General features: G+C 38.9%; 1 protein-coding gene across 1 annotated transcript in view; it reads right to left on the reverse strand.

Annotated features, from left to right (window-relative positions):
• LOC124283692 (alpha-actinin, sarcomeric-like) overlaps positions 1–13,151 on the reverse strand; it is a 47,607-nt gene extending 34,456 nt beyond the window's left edge. The window contains 1 exon segment of the mRNA XM_046719698.1: positions 12,892–13,151. Coding sequence (XP_046575654.1) covers positions 12,892–12,990 — 99 coding nt within the window. The 5' untranslated portion in view covers positions 12,991–13,151.
• Positions 13,152–16,638: the final 3,487 nt, after the last annotated feature.

Consider the following 16,638-nt stretch of genomic DNA (forward strand, 5'->3'; position numbering starts at 1 on the left):
AGTGTGAGGTAGGAAATGTGTTCCCCACAAACAGGAGGGGGAAGCACACAGCTCTTCAACCTTCATGTTGGACTACCTTCTCTTCAACCTTCATGTTGGACTACCTTCGACATGGAGAGGCTACAGATTGCACTCATTTCTGACGATGCAGAACGGTTCCTTTAGACTTGGAATGTGATATTCCATTCCCAAACACAGACTAACACGGAAATACTCTAATTGCTCCCAGGCCAGATGTACATCTATTCCTGCACCTTGGAACATGGCTCATCACTACAGATTTACTGATACAATCACTGCCTCACTTGCTACACATCTGGGCACATGGTCAAATATTTATGTAACTTAGTAACATGTCAGGCTGAATATATATATCAGTTTCCCTGTCCAAAACTAAAACTATCAGCATTTCTAATCATGGAGCTTTTGAAAGTGTTGTGCAAGGAAATTGAAAGTGTCCTATAATCTGTCAGACTGTCTGCCCTAGAAAATATCTGATTTATTGCACTGTGATGTAGCCAGTTCATTTTTCCTCTTGTACATGCTGTGTGCCTAATCTATATCCCTAATGTAAACTACACAGACATTAACATAGGACTCAAATAACCTGCAAGCATCATATTTATTATCAGCATCACACACAAACATCAGATGTAGCACACATCAGACAAACATCAATGGAGAATGTCAGCTTTTCCAAAACTCTCGTCAAATACTCTCAACACTATTTCTCCTATATTGATAGAACCAGAATGAAAATATCTTCTTGGCACAAACAACCTGACTAATTGCTACAGCCTAATAAAAGTATTATGGCATGTAAGTGCCATTATTTTCCCGCCATAATTGACACCTCCCTCATCTCCAAGCCCCACCAAACACAGCCAACCTAGCAACAAAACCCTGCACTCCACAACACTTAGGCAACATCAACTCCCAAGAGACTTGGTGCCAGTCTTAGCAGGCAGTGTCCAAGAGCTTCTGATTCTAAATGCATTGTATTCCTCACTGTTGGGCTCTTCTTTGACCTGCTACAGCATCACTCACTGTCAAAGAAGCCCGTATCATAGGCTAAGCTGTTCCATTATGGGCAGAAAATCGGCCTGTCCATGGTAAAGAGATTGTGTGGTCGAGGCATTAGGACACTGACAGATGACGGTGTTAGGGCAATAATGTCAACATCAGGGATGAACACGGCTCAACTGACCTGACACATTATCCCCATATGGTAACAGTGAGCAAAGCTGATCATCACATCTATCAGAATGGTAGAATATGAACTTTGTATTAACCGAAATTTCATATGCCAAATGTTGACTGAAATGTTAAGCTGTAAGAAACACAACAAAAATCATCTTATTTATAAGTAGGGCTGCGCAATATAACCGGTTTACCGGTATTTACCGCTTCACACATGAAAACGATACGTATTGCGATACGGTGATCGAAAACTGGTATTTTGACATGAATTCGGAAAACTTCATAACACTCAGAAATCTTGATGATAGTGGAAATTATGGCAAGGGTGGTGGGAATGATCGTGGTGAAAATTACATTTAACTGGATTGTTAAGTTTTTCCATCGTTTCATTTGTGCCAAATATTATTTACATTTTTACTTTGTAATCATTAAAAGTTTTTATTAAGGTTAATGAAGCATAGTGATTTTGTTGTGGTTTTTTTATAAATCAAGCTTTAACTCAATTATAAGTAGCTTTTGTTTAAAAAACCATCTTGGAATATATTGCAATAAATATACAATATATGCTTTTGCATAGCAATATATCGCAATAAGAAAATTCTCTGCAATACCCACCCCATTTATAAGCTTAAATCAGCATTTTTGAATTTTGGATTTAAATATCAACTGAACATGGCTGTGAATCCTATGAGATGTCAAATGATTTAACAAATTTATGAGAAGTCTTACACGTGTTAAATGCTGCTACCTCTAACATTACAGGAATCATTTAGCCCCATCAAAACTCCCTTTGTAGGTCACTGCATACAGAGAGAGAACCAATGCTGACAATAAAACACATTTCATTCCCTCTCTGTATACAAATAGCCATTTGCAATGGCTAATTTACCAATTTGCAGCCAGAATGGGCTGCACATAATTCAAAATCAATATCAACAGAGGGCATACAAGCTTCAGCAACTTAATGGGCGTGGCTATCATAAACCTATATTCACCTACTCTGAATATATGTATCATGCCAATGATTGTTATGCTGACTTATTATGCATATTTATATTTAGTACATTGATTACTGTTGATATTTCTGCACAGAAATGCACAATACATATCTTGTAATTGTATATGTGAAGCTATGGGTACTAGCACAGATCAAGATTTTCCTGGCTGTAGATTGCGGTTCACTGTCAGCCTATTTATTTGATACTATGCTGATATGGGGGACATGTCCCCTTGGGAGGGTCATGGGGCTAGGGCACCCACAAGGCCAAGACAGGAATAAATATAGCAGTAGCCTACAAACATGGAAATCAATGTGTAAATTGACTGTGATGAGATTGCACACAAACATAAGCATCCGTCCAGGGCAACAATGCTCGAGTGTCGCCAGATTAGTACCACTAGGTGGCTCTGTTTGCTTTAGGTGTTGACAGTGTAGTTAAGTAACCACCATTACTCCAAATGGAAGGACTAAAACTGCAGCATAGCTGCACGACGCGATTCATACCCTTGCTAGGAGACCATGTTACGACCAGAACACAATCTGCAATACTCAAATAGCCTCACACCGAGTGCCTCACTTGGGTGAGTGAGTGAGTTTAGTTTTACCCCGCACTCAGCAATATTCCAGCTATATGGCGGCGGTCTGTAAATAATCGAATCTGGACCAGACAATCCAGTGATCAACAGCAGGAGCATCGATCTGCGCAATTGGGAACCGATGACATGTGTCAACCAAGTCAGCGAGCCTGACCACCCCATCCCGTTAGTCGCCTCACAACAATGCCTCAGTTGGAGCATGTGGAGTGAATGATGAGCAAATCAGCACAGCTTTTAGCAATATTACATCAAATCCGGAAAAACACTTAAGAGGATCCTGAATCTACCTACTTAGTGAAGTGAAGCCACCATGATAGATGTATACTAGCACAACTGGGCTCCTACACCAGGTTCAATGCTAGGAACTGTTTACTGCGGAGTCTGCATTTCATTACCCTTTGTTATTCCTTGTGACTGACTAATCACTGCACACTGGGCTGAGCAGATTAACAGCATTTACTGTTTACTGCTGTGTTATGAGAATAACTCGAAATAACTGCACCTAGGCAATGGGTATGTAGCAGCACATAGCTAGATGACCTTGAAAAAAGCATCTGAAAATAGATAATTTTGACAGAAACAAACAACTCCAGCTAAATTGAAAGGAGTCCCAGTGAGATGAATCTATGAAAAAATCTACACTTGTTTCAATAAGGGCTTTAGCATTATGGTAAGGGCTCGACAGAAGGGAAAATACAGTTCAGGAACAACCTTGTTTTGATACTAGCTCCGCAATAGGCAGTGAGTAGCATCATACCTAGACAACTATGTGTCAATACTCCAAATGGCAGTTCCAGATGGGAGTAGCACCACAGCAAGGTGGCCATGTCTACTGTTGCATTGTAATTCCTATTACCTTTCTGAAATAGTTTTCTAACGATATCCAACTAACATTTCTACCAAGAAAATTTTCAGCATATTCAAAACACAAATGTCCACTCAAAATCTTCATTTGCAAGAATTTCATCACCTACATTTAAGCCCATATATCAGTATAAACAATTCTTAAGCACACTTTTCAATATTCAAGATCCTGCTAAAAAGAAACTTCCAAATATCATCACTAACTTTTCCTTTAACACCAAACAAGCTCATACAAATAAATTATAACTTTTCTACATGCATATGCAATAGTTTATCTAGCAGTCCAGACATGATATTGGGCAACACTTTACCTCAGTGTATAAATAAAACTGTATCAATTTAAGAACAGCTTACAAGCAACAAATCACCTAACACAAACAATCTAGATCCCTCCATTTATTCTATCTTAAGTTATAAGAAAATCCTGTCAAACACATAAATCAAACCACAATGTCCTCCATGAAACGGCCAACAACACTATCTCAGTTAACCCAGCTCCAACAGCTGTAGATCTACTCTGCACTCAAGGCTATCAAAAACTATCCTCTGGAACACTGAACTCTTAAACGTTTGCATAGATTGACCCAGCCAGAGGTATTTTGTGCCCATTAAACTTTCATCAGTTGATCCTCTGAGCTAACCTGCCGTACTGGGATCTTCTACACTTTGCTCAGTCTATAAACAAGTTAGGGAGAAGGATACAGAAAGTGTGTGTCTAACATCCTCATCAATATTGCATCCAAAGGCTTCTGACACCAATGTTAACTTGCCATCTGGTCACCGATCTGTTTGAACATTGTTCATACAATGCCATACCTCACAGACTCTTTCTTAAGAATAGCTAATGAACAAATATCTGAACATCAACTTCATCATATCAAGTTTGCTTTACAAAACAGATCAACCATTCTTTGAGTGATCATTAATTTGGTTTGCTTCGATGCTTCCGGAGACATTTCACAGTGCACTTTAATCGGATTACCATTAAACAGTCAATAAAGTATTGATATTACAGATTTCAAAGGGATTAGCTGCAGGTAAAAAAACAACTGGCTTGAAGCAGTGATACTGGTATACCATACTGAGAAAAAGCTTCAGGAGAATGATAACAATTTATCAATGTCTCTTATTAAGATAAGCAAGCATTGTGGGACTGTGAAGAAAAACTTATCACTGTATCATGTACTATACATATTAGTCCTAAGAGAAAAATTACCTCTGTATTTACAGATCTGAAAAACTACAAACTAACAGACATACAAATCTGTGGGCTCTGGGAGGAAGGTTGAGACCAAGCCATGTGGTTATAATACTGAAGAAACTATACCATATGCACATATCTGGAGCAGACACTTCTACCAACACTATATTTCCATTTTTGGTCACAACAAAAAGAGTGTGTCAAATAAGCAACTACACAATGGGCAAAAATGCCCAAAATATATATCAATATTTCAATACTATATTTTTCCAAACAATACACAGGATTTCAGACCACTTAATTTTCTAGAACACAGACTGATAGTCAAATAGTAATTCATATTTGCCAGTAACTTTCTTTTCAAAAGGTGATTACTTCATAGAAAGGCTTTATTGTCATTTGTCACAGGTAAAATGACTATACATTTTACTGTGTGACAAAAACACTCTCCTAATTGAGTACAGACTGACTGAGTTTAGTTTTACACCGCTTTTAGCAACATTCCAGCAATATCATGGCAGGGGACACCAGAAATGGGCTTCCCACATTGTGCCATGTGGGGAATCGAACCGGGTCTTTGGCATGACGAGCCAACGCTTTAACCACTAGGCTACCCCACCGCCCCAAATGAGTACAGAAAAATGCTGACCAACTGTGACTTTAAACTAGTGGTTAGGGGTAAAAACATGGCACAGAGGTAACAACACTGAGAACAGGAAGGCACCTGTTACTCCAAGCTGTCTACTCCAAGACAAATCCACATATTTCCTAGAAGTAGGCACAACCTGGCTATCAGATGAAGCAACTTCACACCACGAATGTCCTAACCTTTGCTCAGGTGAGCTAACCCAAACAGACTTGTAAGTAAAGATATGTGTATGGTTGTAGCAGTGCCTACCAGCACATGCTGATGACATCTCGATGAAACCCTACTCTCTGGTTGCCCACATCCTTGGCTCTGCTACAAGAATCTTGCTCCTTCCTATCTTGGTTAAGCAGCATCAGCATATATGCTTGTACTCGGCACCACTTGCATATTGTGCTGAGCTGGCTATTGCTCCCATCAAACAACAGTCAAAAACTGTAACATCATTAAGGGCAACACAAGCCAGGTGTTAATCTGTTTATGGGATCTAGTGGTGAATTATATATATCAAAATTAGTTTCTGTCTCAGAAATTGCCATCAGCTGTATCAGGGCAGATCACCTTGAACACCATGACTCAGCATAAATCATTTTATGGCTAGAAGTGTGCTTTATGAGACAGAGATAGTGATACACACTAAACATTAGAATGCTGTACCTACTCAGGAACAGTTAGTGCTGGAGTGATGTTTTACATGTTTCAGTGACTGGGTACATAAAAACTATAACAACTGATAAAAATCAAAGCAGCCTTCTTTGTTGCAACTGGATGACACAGTTACATACAAGCTGTATAAAGCACTGACTTCAGCAGGTTCATAATGAAGTGGAATACTACAATTTGAGGCTTTAACACTGTCATTTTCAGTATTTTTAACGTTCTGGAATTAGTCTGCTAATCGTTTTATTCAAAATCATCATAAAAAACATCACAAATATAAATAATTAGGCAAAATTCCTAAAATGCCCTACTACAGTAATGGATGGTCTTAACAGCTTCCAGCAGGAATACATACTCGCAGTTTCTATTTTAAGTGTTTAACATTTAATCACGGTCACTGACTTGTTGAACGTGATTCGGTCTAAACTAAACCAGCTACCAACAACATCGCTATGAGTCAGCTATTCTTAGCTGGTTAAGACAGCTAAGCTCTGAACATACTCCACCACCACTCCTTACTTAAAACCCTCTGCTGAAGTATCACCTACAGGACACACTAGCAAACTGTGTAATTCCAACAGCAACACCCAAACCATCTTGTCAGTCTGTCGACGTATTTCATTAAAGCTAAGATCAGAGAGAACTACCTAATTAGAAAATTTACCCGCCATCAAGATGCATTAGATATACAAACAATAAACAGAAACGTTAATGCAAAGTTAAAACCAAAAACGAACTGACGTGAAATGTATACAGGACTCTGATAACATTAAAAATGTAGCACTGTGCAGACTTAAGGATTCTCATCATGATGAAAGATAATTTTCATATCATAATCTGAAGCTTTGGATTTCTTCAGTAAAGCCAAGGCAGTAGTAACATCTGACTTATAAACAAGGGCTTAACTTCCTGAAAGCATGTACCAGATAAAGCTCACAGGACACAACTATTACAGAGATAAGACTAATACATACACCTGGAAAGAATGACACAGTACTAAGATTTAAAATGAATGGCCGGTAGTGGCCGAATATTACTGGACAGACATCTAGTTTAACGTAAGTTGTAAACTTTTAAAACTTGCATATTTTTCTCTAAATAAATACTTTAACATGTTTAACATAATACTGTTTTGAAAAAAAGTTGTGTATTGTTTTGTATCGATACACCAGTCGACGATACGATAGCTGTATCAAAATTAAATGTATCGCGATGTATCGGTGAATCGTTCCAGCCCTAAATGACATGTCCTCTAATATACCTGTAGTCCACAGTGAATTCATGAAGTGCAAGGTTAAGATTAGCAGACCAGTGAGGTACGAACTGCGACACCTCACACTCCACATCAAACACAGTGTGTTGACATGGTCAGCTTACGCACCCCAAACTGTGTTCCGAGTATGTCACACACACGACAACCACGCTTCCAGCACCAGCCAATCTGGACTTGCTTAATCTGCCCAGAAACACTACCTGTTCAAAATTACAAGCATGAAAAAATACTCTTAAACAGCAGCTTTTCAGAAAAGCCCTAAAATCATTTGCAGTATTTTTACAGAATTGCCACAATGTCAAAAGGGATCAGATTCGCTGGGGACCAAGTAATAAATCCTCTGACCAACAAAGAAACATAATTTCAAAATTACAACTTTTCAAATTTGAAAGCACTAATGTCAAATCTTACTTAAACAGTCAGTGTCTGGTCAGAACACAGCCTTAAACATCATGTGCAGTATATTTATTATATATTTCCATGTATATTGTGGACAGGTACTTCGAGTTATATAATATTCGAGACACCGGCATTCAACTCATCGGGATTTGACTGTATATTGTGGACTATCATCAGCAGAGCTTCTTTGACTAACAGAATGTTTAAGACTCCGTTTCAGGACAGTGGCTAAAGTCAGATTGCTTGAAGTGGTCTTTTTCCCATAAAGTACCACACAACCAATAAACCTTTCTTCATTGTCCTATATTGCTAAAATGTAATGATAACATCGACCAAAAGGCTCTAAGAATCCAATAAACTTGAGATAATAAAATCTATGGCTTCCTTGATGGTAGCGACAGATCTCTGAACATCTTTCTCTTATCTCTACAAGAGAAGACACACAAGAATCTAAGTCCTATCTGCCTCAGGGTCGGTGGCTGGTTAAACACTATTACAGTTGCCAATATTCAGATAACCTAATGTAGAAACGAGGTATCCTGTCCGGTGTTCTGATAAACGGATTGGCCTAACACTGCCAGCGTTGTTGTGATGAACACAGCACAAAGGACATGAAGGTAGGCAAGGTCAACTGCTGGTCACTGGGGGGTCATCAGACAATAACACATTTCAAACTACATAATAAAATGTGGGTTCAAGTACTGTAAAAATTACAGGACAAACTGTGAAACAAACACATCAACACCTCTGTCAGTGTGTGACACTATAGCAAGGTCAAGATCGATGCACATGGAAGGCCAGTTTGTTCATGTTGGCTGAATATCAATTGTCCACTATATTAAGTTAACCTTATTATTAAAGACATGATTCAAAGTCAACGAACAGCCATGATCACAGCAAAGGCCTTTCATTCACATAATGAGTGTAAGAGCAACTCCTTTTCACAATAAAGGGCAGGCTACTCCTTTGAATGTATTGTGGAAAGTGACAATGTTCAAAGCAGCAATACACTCCAACAAAAAACAAATTGCTGGGTATCAGATTAGCTCATTTTCCAGGACATTGAATCTCATCTAAAATTACCTGATGCCTCTAGCAAAATCACTTTCCAAGACCCCAAAACTGGGCTGCAGACAAAGAATAAGTTTTGGGACTCGAACCGGGATCTTTGATCTGACATGGTAACGCTTTAACCACTAGGCCACCCAACAACCCCATGACACTTATGGGCTTGCCCTACAAAGCTGGCAGGATACTTTTTTTTCAAGAAACAGCAGCCCCTCTGAAACTCTTTGCTCTACTAATAGCCATACTTAGCCTTCTTAAATGCCTGAGACAAATACCACACTAACATATTGCACTGGCAGCTACCCTTGGGCATATTTGACTACAGGTTATGAGGCAGTTCATAGCCATCTCTATCTGAATGTCAATAGGTTATGCCCAGCCTATACAAACATGTAGCAGTCTATTATGTTTGTCTATGTCATTTTGTTTGTTAGGGAAATATTACAATGATCTTTTACAGCAGCTGATCTTTCCATATTCTTATACTTCATGTCTCAATAATATACCCTAGAACAGTAGAAAGTGCTGACTTTCATCATTATCATCATCATAATCATCACTACAATCATGGTAACAGCTGTAACAATCCAATCCTAATGGGACCCTATCTCGAAATTTGCTCTTAAATATCAATTAATCATCACATAAATTGGTGCCCTCAATTACATGCAGTTACCACCAAGTACGTTTTTTGTGTATCATTATCTAAATAGTGCAAGTCACTCCATGAGCTTAGAAGGTCCACTGATCTTAAACCCTGTAGTGTTTTAATGGAATCTCACTTTCTTTCACATTATATAATTATGGTGAACATTATTCTAACAATAAACACTATTCCATCATTCATTATCATACCTTCTTTAATAATACAAACAAAGTGAGCGAGTATGGTTTTACACGCGCTTTTAGCAACATTCCAGCATTAACACAGCAGGGGACACCAGAAATAGGCTTCACACATTGTACCCATATGTGAAATCAAACTCGGGTCTTTACATTAAAAGTGAACGCTTCAACCATTAGGCTACCCCATCGCCCACATAAAACCAAAAGGGATCAATGAGAGTGAGATCTAACAGCCTGTAAACAAACTACTGTACACTCAGGTGTTGAAGTCAGTAACATGTTCCTGAACAATCTCCCCATTACCAATAACAATGGCCCTACTAAGTGGTGTCGGCTGTGACTTCACATCCTAAACCGACTGCAGACACAATCTACATCAACAGCTTCCAGCAACCTGACCCAGTTTCCTCAAACACCTCGCAGTGTCACGGCAGGGCCAAGCGGTGATTTATGTACATATTTTATCAAGATAAAATTGTAAACAAACTTTTTAGAAGTATCAGATAGCTAGGGCCTGGTGTGTATCTGCAAGACTGAAGGTGAACACCATACTGCCAAAGGTTGAGGGAGATTTCAACACATTAACTTTTATCAAACCACGATAACATACATAAGTAACCAAAAACAGAAGCTTCATTTCCAAATGACACCACAAATCATCAAATTTCATTCATGTAAATTCCAAATATTTCCTCTATTGAAAGATGAAAATGTACCAAGACTTATCATTTTATGATACTTGACAGTACAGAAAGATAAGCCTATAATTATATGTCAATAAAGAGATATTAAACATGCCAGTCACAAAACTTGTTTTAAAAATGCCCCTGGCCAAATTCCTCTTATGCTTGAACACACCCCTGCCTTACACATTAAGCTACTTTAACCCAGTTGTAAACACTGAGGCTAATTTCACCTAAACATACCAGTAATCTATTTACATGGGTATCATATTGCCTGTATTACCACAACTCCTACCAGCTGTCCGCTTGGACCGTGGCCAGTGTAGCTGATACCGAGTGCTACCTGTATCAAACAGGTGAGAGCATGACAACAATCATTATACACACCCAGGAATGCAATGAATGTCAGATTTTCAAATCGAGACTGCCGATAGGTGGGTTCAACTGACACACTCCCTGATAAGACTCACACGAGAGAATCACAACAATATGTGACTCACTTTACGAACCGGTGACAATAGCACAGGAGATAATGTTCCAGACAGTAAGCAGTGAGACAGGCAACCATGTGAACTGAACCACTGTCAACCTGACTGTTGTGCTGCCAAAAACTGAAGGAAGCTTTTTATAGAATGGCTGTGATTATTATTACCTTCTCTATTTCAGGTGCTGACTCAAAAAACATTCTAAAATCTTTACAGTTCATTGTATACTTTGCTTACTCCAGAAAATTCTAAATTGTGTTAGCTGGTAATAAGATACATTGCTAACAAATAGCTACTGAATAAGAATCTATTCTGAGACAAATGAAGTTACATCACATTCATTGTTGGAATCCTTCACACAAACAAATTGTCTTTTTCAAATATAACCTTTCAATATATCTTCATCTGTTACCATGGTTACTATGAAAGTTTAAATATTCAAATCATGCCTGGATGTCCTCATTGCACATGTCAAAAGCCAATATCATGATTAGCCGAAAACCACAAGCTTTAAATCAAAACATCAAAGGCAAAGCTTCCATATTGAAAATATTTTGGGAAAAATATTGAGTTGTGAATAGTTAAGGATGCAGTATAGATACATAAATATATTTCATTGCAAGACAAAACCCATACCTCCCAAAGTTCTATTCCATGCCATGACATTTAATGAAATTCATAATACACTGACTGACTCTACAATTAGTTTGAAAGAGATGTTGAACATCAAAGTGTCAATTACCCTAAAACATAACCTATTATCAACATAGTTTCTTTAATATGATGAGTAAGCACACAACACTGTGTGTAGCAACTGGGGGCATCTGAGGAAGCAGATATTACTGGATAAAGACCTGACTGGGAGTTACTTCCTCTTGTCTACTGTGGTATGCCAATTATTCCAGCAATAAAATGAAATCTGACTTGTACTGCAAGCTGTCAAATATGACAGTAACTGTGAAAAACTTTCATTATTACTGTGGTCAAAACAAAACAATGACACATGACTCAGAATCTCTCAATAAGCTTGATATATTCTCACAGTCATGCCTGTTGCCATTTTTGGTCATGGTAGTAATCCAACACAGTGTCAGAGTTGGATTGCCTCACACACCAGTCCTCATGCTTATGTCTTCCCCTTATCTTGTTAATCCCCATAACATTTATCTATATTGAAGGATATCAAGTTCATCTATGTTAATTAACTGCTACATTTCAAGCGCAGTGTTAACTATATCGTCAAGGTTACATTCAGAAATAGAACTCATTTATAGGTCAACCTTGTATTTTGCTGAATAGCTGGTTTAGAGAGCGATCTTTTCACACATCATCAAACTTGCAATGTGAAACGGTTTACGCAAATGAAAACTTTTGGACATATGACTAATTATGAAAACAAGGAAGGTCGTTTTTATCGGGTATTCATGACATGTCCATTGATGTAAGGTCAAGTTATATCTTGACAAAATCTAGTTTCCATGACATTTAGAGGATTCAAACAATAAGACAACGTATTGTTGTGATAGCTAACGTGACAATGAGGGTTGGGACAGTGGGCAGGACAGCAGCACTTGTCAAATGACACGGCGGGAATGATTCACTGGCGTTCCAAGTATATTCCACAGGGCATCCAGTTAAGTTAGACTGACACATCCTATCTTGCATTTGACAAAAGTCTGTTGTTACTTCCATTCATCCATTTATTCTGTGCATAGTTGTAGAAATGCCCCGCCCCGTGCACTACCATATTAGGTGTGTAATCAACACCGCTAACCCAATACACACGAGAAACATGGCGGACGCCGGCAAGTACGCTAACTCTGTCCCCACCTCTGTCGCCCGCTAGAAAACACTACCTGAATTATAGTATCCAAACGAACACAAAAGACGAAATTCATCACAAATCCAACACGGTTCAGCATGACTGGTTTGATTCGCCATGCGCGGAATAACACCTCCTCGACACTGACCTTTTTCTGCTGCTTTTCCCATGCCGGGTCGAGTAAACCCTCTCTATCCCATTCCTCCTCCTCTTCCATATAACCATCATAGTATTCTTCCTCCGCCATTTTTGTGGCTCCTCTCCTACTCCCGGCTTACAAAGGTGCTGAAAGAATTATATACGGCAATTTTGATGTGCTTTACTTGGGCAGCATGAATCTTTACAGGGCTGTACACCGCCCGCCAGCCGAGTAAGATGGTTGGTCACGTGACGAGAGCTCCGGAAGTGAATGCCTTCTTTCGTCAGAGTTCCGTGTCAAAGGTCACAGAAAGGAGGTGTGACCGATCGGCTACAGTTGTCACAGTGGAATGTTCACTGAAAGTCAAAACAAACAATGGTTACAAACTAATGACAACCGAAGTAATCCATTTCGCCCACAAGATCAAGGTTTGTCGAGGATCGTACAGTAACAAGCTACTGAATAGGCCAAGGCGTTAGGCACTCTATATAGCCAATTTGAAATCAGCTGTCAATCAGATTGTCAACACGCGCTTGTAATACCAATGACTACTTGTAAGACAGTTGTCATATAAAAGCAACATTACCCATTTGTGAAAATTTGAAGGAAGGGATCATTTAAAAATTGACAAATCCGATGCTTGGATTAAAACAAATAAAAAGTAATAGTTTACTTACTATACATTAACAGATTAATTCCCATGTCCGTGTTATAAATAAAATAAGACGATTGGCCTAACGTTATGTAGGCGAGGGTAAAACACATTAACAATGGACGCGATAAGGACTTAAGCTGGGAAATCCAACGGCATTACGAATACTTCCTAAATGCGGAAATGACCATATTAAGTCAGCTGTAAACTGAAATGCGGTTATCAAGTTATTCATACTTAGAGATATGTAAATTGTAACTTAAATCCATTATCCTGTTAGGCTTATAATTATATGTATGACATCGCATCAGTGAAATGAGTCCACATTTTGTAATATACGCCTTTCATGTGAAAAGAAGTGTACGTCTTTCGGGTGGATTTGTAATCAAACTAAGTGTAAAGTTGCCCCAAATTAAAACGTACAGCCCGTCCCGGGTATACATTTCTAACCATTGATTGTATAAGATCGATGAGTCATTTGTATCGGCAGTTAATAATTACATGAGTGGGTTAGCATTCGATGTCCTTCTAACACTATTTCATGAAGGTGTGTCAGCTTAGGTGCTGTTAACATGACATAAACTATTTTTATAGCTCAACTGGGACTTGATTATAAATCGGTTTGTTTCCAGTTACGTCATGTACGTGGACCGAGGCAATCAACGCATGCGCCAGGTACCACTATAAGCGGACATAAGCCAGGCGTATGTATCCACACAACGCTACAGCTGAAACTTGAGCTGTCTTAATTGGGTTTAAAAAAATATGCCCATTTCTCTAGGAAATTGAGTAAAATGGCAAAGTGAAATTGAATCGGTTAAAAATATGGCGTTTTAGAAACTAAAACATTTCTTAGCTCCATTTGTCATTCCCAATTAACTAAATACGAGTTGTACATGCCACGACTCAGCATATGTTGTATGGTGTCATTTCAGTAACACAGAAATACACAACTGAAACCTACATGCTTATTCTCTCTCTCAGACCCTTTAACACACTTTTTTTCACAAAACAATCATCATCATAAGCTGTCCCGCACAGACAGTCCTTTTAAATATTAGATTTAAAAGGTTTTCTATATCGGGGCCAATATGTTATCCTACCATGAATTTTGAAATTACTCGACTGGTCAATCAGAGATGGTCAAGTCATAATAACGATGCATGTACTACTTACTACCTGTGGTACCGTATCAAATACATGTACATCACCAAAGAATAACCATATCTTGCTTGTTTCATCAGAGACCATGTAATAGATCTATTATATGGCCTCTGGTTTCACTATCAAAACAATGGTGTAAACTTTTTTTCGCATGGCAGTTTATATAAACAAACTATTGTATTATGTTGTCGGTAAATTGGTAAGAAGTGACAACAAAAGATTCTGTAAAATATTCAAGGTCCGACCAAATAGCCAATGAGGCACTCAGAACTATGAATAACGTATGAATAACATAGAAAGGTCATCACAGAAAGGGGACTATATATACAACGCCAACAGACGCCATTATACTAAGGTTTATGTCCTAATAAGTATACAGGTTTATGTACTAATAGGTAGAGATTCCACGTTGACTCTCTTACCAGACAAGCTTCATGAACCCGATGAACTGGCTAATCCTGCCCCAAGTACTGCTGACTATTCTGAATCGTGGGTGATAAATGACATGTATATTGCTGTTCTCTCGACCACCTACCTTCTCAGAGCTCTGTCTCTGCTAATGATGCCCTCAGTAAGCACTGTCCGAATCGAAACTGACCGGTGTCCGTGGAGGCTGTACTATACCTCCGCGCTGGACGCTGTTGAGTAATTCGCTGCGGGGGAAGAAGAAGGTCAGGTTTCACTTTTCGGTTGTCCACAGATGACCAGCGTTAATTAGGGTAATGTGTGTGTGATCATTGTTATAGTGATACTGGTCAATATCATGTAATGTCCATTAGGGAGCTATTCGCAGTGGTTGGTGACTTTGAAACTAAGTGGTTGATGTATGTTGGTCATTTTGAAATGAACCCTTACAGTCGAATTCCAGACGTAGCGCATCATGCACGTACGCAAACGAAATCACATAAATTTCAAATAAACAACAACGAACACTGAGCAGTAGCAGAAATCTGTCATAGTTTAGCAAGAGCCGACCTCATTAACATCACATATTGGTTCTCGCTATTGTCTGTCATACAATCAATATCAATCATGCAAGGCATTCTATAACATGTAGCAAGTCTAGATTTCGGCATTTTCAGGAAAACGAATACAGTCTCTTGGCTCTTTTTATATTGTTTTAAAATATTTTAAGAATTTGTTTCCTATAAAATATGTTTATTTCAGAGACTACTGCTACTTTGTTTAGTGATTCCGACATCTGAGATCTGTTACTATGTTGTGGCGCATGTCATTAAAGAAGTCACACTCTTTGTTTATTGACTTACTTGTAATATTGGTCTTTTGCCATCTGCATCCTACATGACATGCACCTCGTTGTCCTATGCCATGTTGTTTGTTTTGTCAGCGTACTGGTTTTTGTTTTGTCTTCTCAACCTTCAGTTTCGCACGTATGGTTTACTCTTGTCTTGTTATTGGATATTTGTTTCGTATATTGTATCTTATTAGACCTTTTTCTAGTGCATCTTATTGTCTCTTTACCTCAAACTACTTACTGACTAAGAATCTGGCTTTTCGTCTCAAGTATCTTACTGGCCGTGTGTCTCATGCAACCTACTGGCCTTGTGTGTCTCATGCAACCTACTGGCCGTGTGTCTCATGCAACCTACTGGCCTTGTGTCTCATGCAACCTACTGACCTTGTGTCTCATGCAACCTACTGGCCGTGTGTCTCATGCAACCTACTGACCTTGTGTCTCATCATATACTGACATTGTGTCTCACCAACCTACTGGCCGTGTGTCTCATCAACCTACTGGCCGTGTGTTTCATGCAACCTACTGGCCGTGTGTCTCATGCAACCTACTGACCTTGTGTCTCATCAACCTACTGGCCTTGTGTCTCATCAACCTACTGACCTTGTGTCTCATGCAACCTACTGGCCGTGTGTCTCATGCAACCTACTGACCTTGTGTCTCATGCAACCTACTGACCTTGTGT

This window comes from Haliotis rubra, unplaced genomic scaffold (assembly GCF_003918875.1).
Source record: "Haliotis rubra isolate DU_JTF1 unplaced genomic scaffold, ASM391887v1 Scf32, whole genome shotgun sequence".
In the NCBI taxonomy this organism is placed as follows: domain Eukaryota; kingdom Metazoa; phylum Mollusca; class Gastropoda; order Lepetellida; family Haliotidae; genus Haliotis; species Haliotis rubra.